Genomic DNA, 13465 nt, shown 5'->3' with positions numbered 1-13465 from the left:
GTTACAGCGCGACGGCATTATCAGACCAGTACAGTTCTCTGAATGGTGCTGTGCCGGTGGTACCAATTTTGAAGCCAGACGGCTCGATACGTCTGTGGAGATTTCAAACAGACGGTAAACAAATACGCACTGCTGGACAAATACCTGATCCCGAAAATAGACGACCTATATGCCAAATTGGCAGGTGGGTTTTTGTTCACGAAACTGGACATGAGCCACGCCTACCTGCAGTTAAAACTGGACAAGGACTCCCAGAAGTTCGCTACGATCAACACCCTGAAGGGACTTTTTCGTTATACTAGGCTACCCTTTGGAGTGTCATCAGCCTGCGCTATATTCCAGCGTACGATGGAAAATATTCTGCAGGGACTACCGCAGGTGGCGATTTATTTGGACGATGTCTTAATCACGGGTAGGACAAACCGGGCACACTTATGGAACCTGGAGGAAGTGCTCAGGCGTTTCGCAAAGGCAGGCGTACGGCTGAAAAGAGAAAAATGTGTTTTTCTGGCCCCACAAGTGACGTACCTGGGATATAAAGTAGACGAGTCGGGCTTACACCCAGTGGAAGACAGAGTAAGGGCAATAAAAGAAGCCCCAGCTCCCACCACGGTCCAGGAGCTACGATCATTTCTAGGGTTGGTAACCTATTACGGCAAATTTATTGAAAATAGGGTGTCCATCCTAGAACCCCTCCACCAGCTACTAAAGGGACAAGAATGGAAATGGTCAGCCCGCTGAAACCGAGCATTTAGGGACATTAAGGAACAGCTGTCATCCGAAAATGTCCGAGAGCATTACGACCCAAGGAAGGAGTTGGTGGTCACGTGTGACGCATCACCTTACGGGGTAGGAGCCGCCTTAGCCCATAAAGGAAGGAATGGGGAAGAACGGCCAATAGCCTATGCTTCGAGGACCTTGGTGATGGCTGAGAGAAAGTACGCCCAAATCGAGAAGGAAGGACTGGCGGTGATATTTGCAGTAAAGAAATTTCACCAGTATCTGTACGGGCGGAAATTCACCATAGTGACGGACCATAAGCCGTTATTAGGGTTATTAAAAGAAAACAAGTCAATACCCCCGATTGCATCAGCTAGAATCCACCGCTGGGCATTGCTACTGGCGGCGTACAGATACGTTCTGGAGCACAGACCGGGAACGCGAGTAGCAAATGCAGATGCTTTGAGCAGACTTCCCCTCCCAGACACCTCGCCGCTATTACCGAAAGTAGAGGAGTCAGTAATGACTCTAAATTTTTTGGACACCCTACCAGTGGAAGCACAACATATTCGATTGGACGCAAAAAGACCCAGTTATAGCCAAGCTGAAGCATTTACTGCTAACCGGGGAACTGGAGAGACCAGTGGAGCCCCAGATGCGTCCATACTGGAGCAGAAGGGACCAAATAACCGTAGAAGACGGTATCCTATTATGGGGAGCTCGGGTAATAGTCACAGCTCCGGGCCGTCGGGCAATCTTAACCGAGTTACATCACGGACACCCAGGGGTGTCTAAAATGAAGATGCTAGCTCAAAGCTACGTTTGGCCAGGATTGGACACAGACATAGCAGCCTTGTTAGGTCGGTGCCAGGAGTGCCAACAGGGGCAAAGAGTGCCACCAGCTGCGCCATTGCACCCGTGGGAATGGCCAAGCAGACCGTGGACCCGCCTGCATATTGACCACGCCGGCCCTTTCATGCGCTCAATGCTTTTGGTGATAGTGGATGGCCACTTCAAATGGTTGGACGTCCACCGGGTAAATGCGGCAAGCACAGCATCGACAATTGAAAAGCTCAGGGCCTCGTTTGCAACACATGGACGTCCGGAGGTATTGGTGTTGGACAATGGAACGGCATTTACAAGTGGGGAATTTGGAAAATTCCTAAAGGGAAACGGAGTCCGCCACATCAAAACGGCCCCATACTATCCAGCGTCCAACGGCCTGGCAGAGAGAGCGGTCCAGACCCTAAAAGCGGGACACAAGAAGCAGCCGGCAGCGTCAATGGACACAAAGCTCTCCCGCTGGCTGTTTGATGACAGGACCACACCGCATTCCACAACGGGCATACCGCCAGCCGAACTCTTAATGGAAAGGCGGCTGCGAACGAGGCTGAGTCTCCTTTTCCCAGATTTAACGGGGAAAGTGGAGAAACAACAGGAGGTCCAACGCAGGGGGCATGATAATAGTCGGCAGCAGAGACATTTCCAGGTGGGGGCACAGGTTTGGGTCAAGAACTATGGGAATGGACCAACGTGGGTCAAAGGCACGGTTGAGTCCCAAACAGGGCCCATATCCTCTGAAGTTTCGATAGGAGGTAAGGTGCTGAAGAAACACCTAGACCAAATAAGGGCAGTGGAACCACACCTGGAGGCAGGCGAAGCAGGACCGCCTAAAGCTGGGATAGCCCAGACGGAAAAGATACCCACACCCCAGCCCAGAGCAATTTCTCCAGACCCCGTCATCCAGTCGTCGGAGATGGACACGTTCGACGAGGCTGCCGCGACACCTCTCCCCGAGGAGGAGGAAGAACAGCTTCCAAGGAAGTAGTCAAGGAAAAGATGGGCACCTATAAGGTACACCCCACCCACGTCGGAGAAAGACCCGGCGGACGACACAGGTGACAGACCCAGACATGAGGAGCAGGGAGAAGCTCAGAGGAATGCCAGCTGGCAGGAATTCCTCGGACCTTGGGTGGTTGGGGGGGGGGGGTGTAATGACCTCCAATTGGCATTATTGGTTGGCCAATTGGAGTGTGAGCTCCCTCAATGATAGCTCATTGAGGGGGCCCATATAAGCACCTGTGTAGGCTTTGTGAACCAGTCTTAAGACCATAAGACATAGGAGCGGAAGTAAGGCCATTCGGCCCATCGAGTCCACTCCACCATTCAATCATGGCTGATTTCAACTCCATTTACCCGCTCTCTCTCCATAGCCCTTAATTCCTCGAGAAATCAAGAATTTATCAACTTCTGTCTTAAAGACACTCACCGTCCCGGCCTCCACCGCCCTCTGTGGCAATGAATTCCACAGACCCACCACTCTCTGGCTGAAGAAATTTCTCCTCATCTCTGTTCTAAAGTGACTCCCTTTTATTCTAAGGCTGTGCCCCCGGGTCCTAGTCTCCCCTGCTAATGGAAACAACTTCCCTACGTCCACCCTATCTAAGCCATTCATTATCTTGTAAGTTTCTATTAGATCTCCCCTCAACCTCCTAAACTCCAATGAATATAATCCCAGGGTCCTCAGACGTTCATCGTATGTTAGGCCTACCATTCCTGGGATCATCCGTGTGAATCTCCGCTGGACCCGCTCCAGTTCCATTATGTCCTTCCTGAGGTGTGGGGCCCAAAATTGCTCACAGTATTCTAAATGGGGCCTAACTAATGCTTTATAAAGCTTCAGAAGTACATCCCTGCTTTTATATTCCAAAATTGACTGGAATGCTAGCAGCACTGTTTGGAGCTGCTCTTGGGGTAGAGTTATTGCAAATAAATACTGTTGTAGTGGCGGTACCTCTGCCTCCTGTGGATTATTACATACTCCAAACATTACTTTTATTTTTCTCTCCACAGATGCTGCCAGAGATGGGTTTTTCCAGCATTTTCTGTTTCTATTTCTGATTTCCAGCATCTGCATTATTTTTCTTGTGTGCTTCCTTAATTGGTTTATTGATTTATCTTTACATCTCTTGGAGTGGTGGTGCAGGCCGCGTGGTGATGGTACGATGATTGTGCAAAAAGAAAATTCAGGGAAATATGTACGAATTCGGATATCTGACATGACTTTTCTCTCCCTGACATCATAACATACCCAATTGATGAAAGGATGTATGAGCCTATCACTATGTAAGGGCAGGGGAAGAACAGGAAATAAGTTTCACCTTAAGTTCTAGGTTGTATCTTTTTACATAGAATTTGCTGTGGGCTGTCCTTTATGTTGATGTTTCCAACTGGCTCAACTTATCAACACTTTCCCGTCTTCAGTAGAGAATTTGACACTAGAAAAGCTCAGCCAAATAGTTCATATATTCTAGTTTTTGTGTGAATTTCTTCTTTGTTTCAGGAGTAAATACGGCAATTTTCGGGAACCTTGGATGACGAGTGATATTGTAGGCCTCGTCAAAAAGAAAAAGGAGGCATTTGTCAGGGCTAAAAGGCTGGGAACAGACGAAGCCTGTGTGGCATATAAGGAAAGTAGGAAGGAACTTAAGCAAGGAGTCAGGAGGGCTAGAAGGGGTCATGAAAAGTCATTGGCAAATAGGGTTAAGGAAAATCCCAAGGCTTTTTACACTTACATAAAAAGCAAGAGGGTAGCCAGGGAAAGGGTTGGCCCACTGAAGGATAGGCAAGGGAATCTATGTGTGGAGCCAGAGGAAATGGGCGAGGTACTAAATGAATACTTTGCATCAGTATTCACCAAAGAGAAGGAATTGGTAGATGTTGAGTCTGGAGAAGGGGGTGTAGATAGCCTGGGTCACATTGTGATCCAAAAAGACGAGGTGTTGGGTGTCTTAAAAAATATTAAGGTAGATAAGTCCCCAGGGCCGGATGGGATCTACCCCAGAATACTGAAGGAGGCTGGAGAGGAAATTGCTGAGGCCTTGACAGAAATCTTTGGATCCTCGCTGTCTTCAGGGGATGTCCCGGAGGACTGGAGAATAGCCAATGTTGTTCCTCTGTTTAAGAAGGGTGGCAGGGATAATCCCGGGAACTACAGGCCGGTGAGCCTTACTTCAGTGGTAGGGAAATTACTGGAGAGAATTCTTCGAGACAGGATCTACTCCCATTTGGAAGCAAATGGACGTATTAGTGAGAGGCAGCACGGTTTTGTGAAGGGGAGGTCGTGTCTCACTAACTTGATAGAGTTTTTCGAGGAGGTCACTAAGATGATTGATGCAGGTAGGGCAGTAGATGTTGTCTATATGGACTTCAGTAAGGCCTTTGACAAGGTCCCTCATGGTAGACTAGTACAAAAGGTGAAGTCACACGGGATCAGGGGTGAACTGGCAAGGTGGATACAGAACTGGCTAGGCCATAGAAGGCAGAGGGTAGCAATGGAGGGATGCTTTTCTAATTGGAGGGCTGTGACCAGTGGTGTTCCACAGGGATCAGTGCTGGGACCTTTGCTCTTTGTAGTATATATAAATGATTTGGAGGAAAATGTAACTGGTCTGATTAGTAAGTTTGCAGACGACACAAAGGTTGGTGGAATTGCGGATAGCGATGAGGACTGTCTGAGGATACAGCAGGATTTAGATTGTCTGGAGACTTGGGCGGAGAGATGGCAGATGGAGTTTAACCTGGACAAATGTGAGGTAATGCATTTTGGAAGGGCTAATGCAGGTAGGGAATATACAGTGAATGGTAGAACCCTCAAGAGTATTGAAAGTCAAAGAGATCTAGGAGTACAGGTCCACAGATCACTGAAAGGGGCTACACAGGTGGAGAAGGTAGTCAAGAAGGCATACGGCATGCTTGCCTTCATTGGCCGGGGCATTGAGTATAAGAATTGGCAAGTCATGTTGCAGCTGTATAGAACCTTAGTTAGGCCACACTTGGAGTATAGTGTTCAATTCTGGTCGCCACACTACCAGAAGGATGTGGAGGCTTTAGAGAGGGTGCAGAAGAGATTTACCAGAATGTTGCCTGGTATGGAGGGCATAAGCTATGAGGAGCGATTGAATAAACTCGGTTTGTTCTCACTGGAACGAAGGAGGTTGAGGGGCGACCTGATAGAGGTATACAAAATTATGAGGGGCATAGACAGAGTGGATAGTCAGAGGCTTTTCCCCAGGGTAGAGGGGTCAATTACTAGGGGGCATAGGTTTAAGGTGAGAGGGGCAAAGTTTAGAGTAGATGTACGAGGCAAGTTTTTTACGCAGAGGGTAGTGGGTGCCTGGAACTCACTACCGGAGGAGGTAGTGGAGGCAGGGACGATAGGGACATTTAAGGGGCATCTTGACAAATATATGAATAGGATGGGAATAGAAGGATACGGACCCAGGAAGTGTAGAAGATTGTAGTTTAGTCGGGCAGTATGGTCGGCACGGGCTTGGAGGGCCGAAGGGCCTGTTCCTGTGCTGTACATTTCTTTGTTCTTTGTTTTGTTTGAGTGTTTACAACTCGGTTGCAGTGGTTAGCTGTCTATAAATAAGTTGCTTCATAGGACAGCATGGAGGTACAGTGGTTAGCATTGTTGCCTCATGGTGCCGCAGTCCCAGGTTCGATCCTGGCTCTGAGTCACTGTGTGGAGTTTGCACATTCACCCTTGTTTGTGTGGGTTTTGCCCCCACAACCCAAAGATGTGCAGGGTAGGTGGATTGGCCATGCTAAATTTTCCCTTAATTGGGAAAAAATGAATTGGGTGCTCTAAATGTGTAAAAAAAAAAAAAAAAAAAAAAAAAAAAAAAAATTACTTCATTTATGAGTTTAATGGTGCTCATCCTTGACCCCTAATTTGAATGGCCTGGGTCAAATATGTGCACTATTAAAAGTTTATCGGGGTGATGTGTGTCTGATATCAATGCAGAATGGAGACTGCGTCAAACTGGTAATTTTAACATTATCCTGTGGTTGATCTGAATCTGGGCAGCACTATGTATAAATCCTGGGAGCACACTTAGTTTGGGCTATTCTACCCATAACTGAAACCTTTAAAAGGCCTTTGCTAGAAGTCAAATTCAGGATATAACACTGCACCATGCAGTGATCTTGCAATGCAGTCAGAAATTGGTATCCAACACCTATATAAATGCTAGTTCATTTTTTTTCAGTCAGTTGTGAGCATAGCACAAACCGGCTTTTGTTGTAATATTTTAATATTCTTTCTTGAATTGTGTTGTGGCAATTAAAACAATTTTTGGTGTTACACCTGAGCTTAAGTTGTAAAATGCTCAAAAGACTCAAATTGATTATAATATTACCGACTTTTAAATTGACAAATTTAGTAACTTCTGAATGTTTCCATAGTATGGGGTACTGATACTGATTTTAATGCACACAAAGTAGGTCTCATTGATTTTAGTGAGATGGTAGCGAAAGGGTGTTTGTAAGTGTTTCTTTTGAAATTTTTCAATATTCTATCGTAACTATTGGATTCAAGCTAAAAGTAGAAATTGGGCAAGGATTTAGGTTTCATTAGCCCTTGTTTCTGAAGCTTCTGAATGGGTTTTCTTATGATGGAAACTGAGGCCAATGGTGGTATGAGTAATAGGAGGAGTGGTTGAGGGTGTTGAATAGAATGCAGCTGTACGAATTCCAGAAGCAGGCCAGTACATTTAGCATACAAGTGTAATTCCTGGCCGAGGCAAAATCCCTGTATTCAATTTAGTTTTGAAGTAGATTATATATAATTAATGTTCTTGATTAATTGCAGTATTATATTATTGACAAAAAGAGGCCATGCATATATGTAGCAACCTGAGCTCCATGCAAAACTCTCTAGCTTACAGTTGTGACCTTTGTCCATTTATATCCTGTGACACTCAGCCTGTCTTGTACTGCAGTTTATTCATGATGGATAAGTTGCTCCCAATCACATACACTATGCAGTGCTACGAAAGAGGAACAAATAAATTATTTTCGACTCCAATTAGTGGTTGGAGAGGGAAAGAAAAGGAATGTGATAGTGACTGTAAGGAAAGCCTATTTGGGCCCTTTGGCATTATGGGGACAATCCGTAATCTAATAACCCATTCACTTAAATGTCCTGGTTTTAGCCTCTTGAATTGTTTTTAATGACCAAAATGACAGGATTTGTTAATCAATGACTACATAAACTATGAAGAAAATGTATATTAATACTAATCTGTGGCTATATTTTTCTGTGCCCCGGCATACAACCATTGGGTCCCATCCTTGGTTTTCTATTAATTTAGTCTCTACAAGCAGTAATTGCTTGGAGATCACTTGATGCAATGCTGTCACTAGGATATTGGTAGTGAAATTACCCCCCCCCCCCCTTTCACAATTTCCTCTATCTACTTTCTTCGTATTCGTATTAGACTGACATTGTAAAATACAGTAAAATCCTTGTTATCCAGCTTGCTCGAGGAATGGGTGGTGCTAGTTAGACAAAAATGTCAGTTAATGGGGAGTTGCGTTACTCTGGACTCGAGACGAGATGCGGTATTTCTTTGTTTTGGCATAATAATCAAAACTGACCCAATCATTTAACAATTTCAATGTAAAAGCCTCAGAACAACTTTTGCGGATTTACAACCTATTGTTATTATTTTTTTTTAAGATTGCATTATCTGAACACAGAGTCATTCTTTTGGGGGGGGGAATTGAGCTGTCAGAAGTTCTGGGTCCTAGTGAATTCCAGTTGTTGGAATTCTGGATAACACACAGTTTACTATAATATGTTATTAGATTGCTGACTTTGTGTAAAGAAAGTCTAAAATAAGCCTGTCTGCTTTATTTTCTTCATCCATTCTTTTAGACGAGAGCTTGCAAAAATGTGTTGTTTCTAAAATTGTACGTTTTTCTATGTGAAAACATCCCATCCCTCCAGTGCAAGTGATTAAGGATCATTGCACTTTAATAAAAAAAATAGGTCAGTAGGAGCAGATGGCTCTGAAGCTGCTTTGTTTCATGCTGTGTAATTGTACTTGTGAATGTCATAGCTGACCATGATGCTCTGAAATGGTGTTGAGCAATGTACAGTGTCAGATTGAGAGATGCTGATGCTCTTTGTTCAAAGTAGTGGTAAAGTAGTTTTGGTTCATAAATATCTGGTTTATTATTCTTGCTGATTAGAAAGAGAAACATAAGTGAGTGGGCTATGAGGAGAAAATATTTAATTCTTGATCAAGAAATGAAGTCCATTTCAGATGCATTGTGGAGCTAACTTGGTCCTGATGAGATTTGGAATGTAGCTGTAAAACAAAACTAAAAGGAATAATTAGATCACAATGTTCTCAACATTCTCTCCTTATATAATGTTCAGCGGCGACAGTTGCGATAGTTCTAACTTTATGGAGGTTGGGATGCACTAAATGGCCATCCTGCTGTTTAGCTTTGTCTGAATGGTGAAAGAATAATCTGCCAGACACTCCAGCTGGAATACGCACTTAGTCACAAATGGAGCTTGTTACATCACTAGTAATCTGTTTGCCTCGGGGTGAGTGATGAACCCTGTGGCTGTGCTTCCTTTGTCAGATCATTTTGAAAATGTGGCCTGGAATCTGTAAATCCATTGTTTTGGCTACTCATTTCTGGCATGTGGATCGAAGAATGAAAACACTGATTTCTATACACTTGTTGGACAATAACTTCAAGTTATATCAAATATACAATCGTCAAAGGTTTATACTTGAAATTCCAGTTGAATCTAACTGCAATGTTAGCAGCAGTTGAGTTTGAATAAATGTATGCCCAATTATAAATAAATTGAGGATTGACCAAGGGATGCACTTGGATCAATATCTATGTGAAATTAACATAAAGGTTAGAATTTTATTTTCTGTTGTGGGCTATGCATTTACATCTGCTATTCTTTAAGGCATACTAGTTCTGTGAACTATTTTCAATAGAATACAGTCCTGTACACTGTCATTGAATTTTATCATCTCTGTAATTCTGCTTGGATATCTAATTATGTTGCCCTTGGGGGATGATGAGGTTAGGAACGCAATGGAGGAGGAGGTCGGTACATATACTCGGCCTTACTGTAGCAGATGGAGTGTTCTGCTGTATTCATACAGCTGCTTGCCTGGTGTGTTGGCAGCTGCTGTGGCTGCAGTTTGTGTTCTTTTGTTCTTTTGCAACCAGGAATGTAGAACTGAAGAGTGTAATGAAGAATGAATTAATGGGTCAGGTTGGTGCTTGCACTGGTTATGAATAATACATTGTGTGGGATACTCTTGATACAAACTATAAGTGAAAGGCTGAGAATGTGTTGCTCAATTTTAGTCTTCACTTTTTTAACTTCCGAGAAAGCTTAGCACCTCTTTTTGTGTCAGTCTATATAAAGGGAAGGAACATCTTAATGTGACCGTATTGATTGTCTTTGCCTGTGCCACATTATTCATTCCATTTGTGCCCAATTTTATTTTGTTTTTTCATTTTCTCCCTAGGACCTCTATCCAGACTTTGCCTGACACTGAACTGTCCAAACAAATTAAGGAAATGTGAAGTGACACGCACGAGATTAGTCTTTGGATTTAAGGCTTTGAGGACGTACACTTGAAGGGAAGCAGTGAGGTGAAACACAGAATAGTTCACTTTTTGTGCTACTAGGGGAACTGTGAGCACAAGGAAGATGGCAGATCCTGGCATGCTGAGTTTGTTTGGTGATGATGGGAACATTTTCACTGAAGGGCTTGAAGGTCTTGGAGAATGTGGGTTTTCAGAGAATCCAGTGAATGCTCTTGGGCAACAGCTACCCATGGATCAAGGATTTGGCTCCATGCAATCGCCCCTCCATCATCCCCCACCCACTCAGACTCAAACTAAGCTGGCTCATTATGATCATTTTGGTCCGTTTGAACAGCAGAAAATACATCTGGTAGATCAGCCTAATCGAATGATTGGTAATACTCCTGGGAATGGCATGGCATCGCCTCACTCACAGTACCACAATCCCTCAGTTCCACCAGTTCCTCACAGCGGTGCTCAGATGGGAGTGTACCCAACTATGCAGAACGAAAGGTGTGGACAGCAATTTGTAGACAGCAGCTCCATGTGGGGACCACGTGCTGTCCAGGTGCCAGACCAAACCCGACCTACCTTCCAGCAGCAGCAGCAACCACAGCCACCACCTCAAGGGCAAGGGCATGCTCAGCATATGCAACAGCTAGGGAATTACCTGACACGTAGTGATTATTCATTGCAACAGCACAACCAGCCACAGCAGCAGAGGGTGAACCAATTCACTCAGGGTCCAGAAGCCCTCAGTCAGGGAAATCCTTTCATGGGAACTTCAGGACCAGGTCACTTGTCACACATGCCTCAACAAACCCCCAACATAGGCCCTTCCTTACGTCACACTCCAACTCAGCAATATCACCCTCATCCCCCTCCCCCCAATTCTCTCCATGGCGATTCCATTGCCCACAGTCCTAGATTCTCCCCTAACCCTTCTCAACAAACCAGCAGCAGGCAACAAAATTTAAACTTTAGCTCACGTAGCCAAGCAGTACCTTCACAATCTGTAAGTAGCTCAGGGCAGTATTCACAATATCCTTATAGTAGCATTAATCAGGGATTAGTTAACAGTAATACAGGGATCAATCAAAACCTAGGCCTTAATAATAACCCATCTGTGAACCAGTCAATACCCCGCTATCCAAATACTGTGGGATTCCCAGCTGGCACCAGCCAAGGACTAATGCACCAGCAGCCTATACATCCAGGTGGCCCACTTAACCAAATTAATGCACAAACTATGCACCCCACACAGTCTCAGGGAACTTATGCTTCTCCCCCTCCAATGTCACCTATGAAAGCAATGAGTAACCCAGCAGGGACCCCTCCACCACAGGTTAGGCCTGGCAGTGCTGGAATGCAGTTGGAGGTAGGAAGCTATTCAAGCATGCCTCTGCCTCAACAGCCACATCAGTCCCCGGGTACCATGGGACTTGGACAGAGGAGCATTGGTCCCAGGAGCATGCAGACACAACAGTACATGAACCCTTCTGTACCAAGGGATATTGGCAGCCTTCCAAGACCAGTCGGGGCACTGGGCCCCAGTGGGAATCATGCCGATCAGGTGATGCAGGAGCGTCTAATGTCTGGCCAGCAGCACCCAAATCAGCCTTTCCAGCCTCAATTGCCAACTTGTCCACCTGTGAAACAGCATCCAACTGTGCATCATCAAACTTCGCCTACATCTCATCAGCATCAGCCATGGGTACAGTCACAACATTCTTCACCTAAGGCCACATTGCAACAAGTGCCTGCCCAACATCAGGTGAGTAACGTATCTAAATTATGGCTGAGTATAATTGCAATCTGATATTAAAAATGTTTAATTGCTGCATATTAATGGTTATTAAAGTATAGGAAGTTATTAAAATATGCATTGTGAATTAAGTAATGGAATTTCCAACTCTTATGTTACTTGAGATTTGATTTTTTTTTTAAACAACATGCAGCTTGGCATTAATGTTTTAGGCAAGATTGAAGAAAATCTACAAATTAATATGTGGTTGAAATGGAGATCACATTCAGGTTACAAATTCTAAGGTAGATTGTTACGCATCTAATATTCTGGATTGAATGTTTCAGTTAATAGTACAGGTGAAAACACAACTGTGCTCAAGTGTTGAGCTATGCTGTGTGTCTACAGTTATATTTATGCCTTCAATATTGCTCATATCCTTTCTATGCTTAAGTGAACCTTTTTATATTCAAAATTGAAGCCATCTATATGTTGCTTTGTGTAAATTCTTGACTTTTTTACCATGCAAACATATACAGCCTTTCCTCCGGCCCTCCCATCGAGCTGAGCCTTCACGCGTTGAATTCTCTCCATCTCACCAAGAAGCCTGTTGTTTGCTTTCTTAATTCCCTTCCTATCCCGCTGCCTATACTTCATTTCCTCGGCTTAATGCTAAACCGTATCTTCACTGTGCATATTTCCTTCAACCTTTTTATTTCTCCTTCTCAAGAAATTTCCACTCAACATATCTTGCATCAGATCTCCAACCTTTCCCTTTCCTTCTAAATCCTGGCATCGTTGCTTCATGACTGTGATCCAATGAATATTTGTTCAGGGCTCTTCAAACTGGCTTCTGAATCACCCACATTACTGAAACTACACTAGTCAAAATCACATGTGACATTGTATGCACATTATTTACTGGATGAGCAGAAATTTCCTCTGATTATACATTCGTAGGACTGAAGACATTGTTTTCGGTCCCCACTCCAAGCTCCATTCCCTAACCACTGACTCAATTCCCCCTCCATGGTAACAGTCTGAGATTAAGACAAACTGTTGCGACCATGGTGTCAAACGTGATTCTGAGATGAGCATCTGACCTTATTTGTGACCTCTGTGACATAGTTCAACTTTGCGCCATCTCAGGTCATCTGCAGAATCCCTCATCCATGCCTTTGTTACCTTTGCTATGCACTCCTGGCTGGTCTCCCACATTCTAGCCTCTGTAAACCTGAGGTCCTACAAGACTGCCGCTTATGTCTTAGCTCGCAGCATGTCCCGTTCCTGTGCTTGCCAAACTACATGGGATCTGGATAAAGCAATATTTTGACTTTAAAATTCCCATCCTTGTTTCAAATCCCATTATGCTCTTATCCTTACCTATCTCGGTAATCCCGTCCAACTCCACAACCCTCTGATTCTACTCCCCTAATTCTGCCTCCTAATGCATTTCCAATCATTGCTCCATCACTGGTAGCTGTGAATTCAGTTGTCTAGGCCCGGAGGTCTGAATTCCCACCTACACCTCTCCATCTCTCTACTTCTCTCCATTAAGATGCTTCTTAAAACCTACCTATT

General features: G+C 44.4%; 1 protein-coding gene across 3 annotated transcripts in view; it reads left to right on the top strand.

Annotated features, from left to right (window-relative positions):
- Positions 1-13465, top strand: part of chd7 (chromodomain helicase DNA binding protein 7) — a 378323-nt gene that overhangs the window by 26969 nt on the left and 337889 nt on the right. For all 3 annotated transcript variants that reach the window (XM_072467710.1, XM_072467709.1, XM_072467711.1), the window contains exon 2: positions 10080-11914. In XM_072467710.1, coding sequence (XP_072323811.1) covers positions 10265-11914 — 1650 coding nt within the window. In that variant the 5' untranslated portion in view covers positions 10080-10264. The remainder of the gene's footprint in view (positions 1-10079; positions 11915-13465) is intronic.

This window comes from Scyliorhinus torazame, chromosome 11 (genome assembly GCF_047496885.1).
Source record: "Scyliorhinus torazame isolate Kashiwa2021f chromosome 11, sScyTor2.1, whole genome shotgun sequence".
Lineage (NCBI taxonomy): Eukaryota > Metazoa > Chordata > Chondrichthyes > Carcharhiniformes > Scyliorhinidae > Scyliorhinus > Scyliorhinus torazame.
The sequence above is the reverse complement of the archived record's forward strand: the minus strand, read 5'-3'. Positions and strand labels throughout refer to the sequence as shown.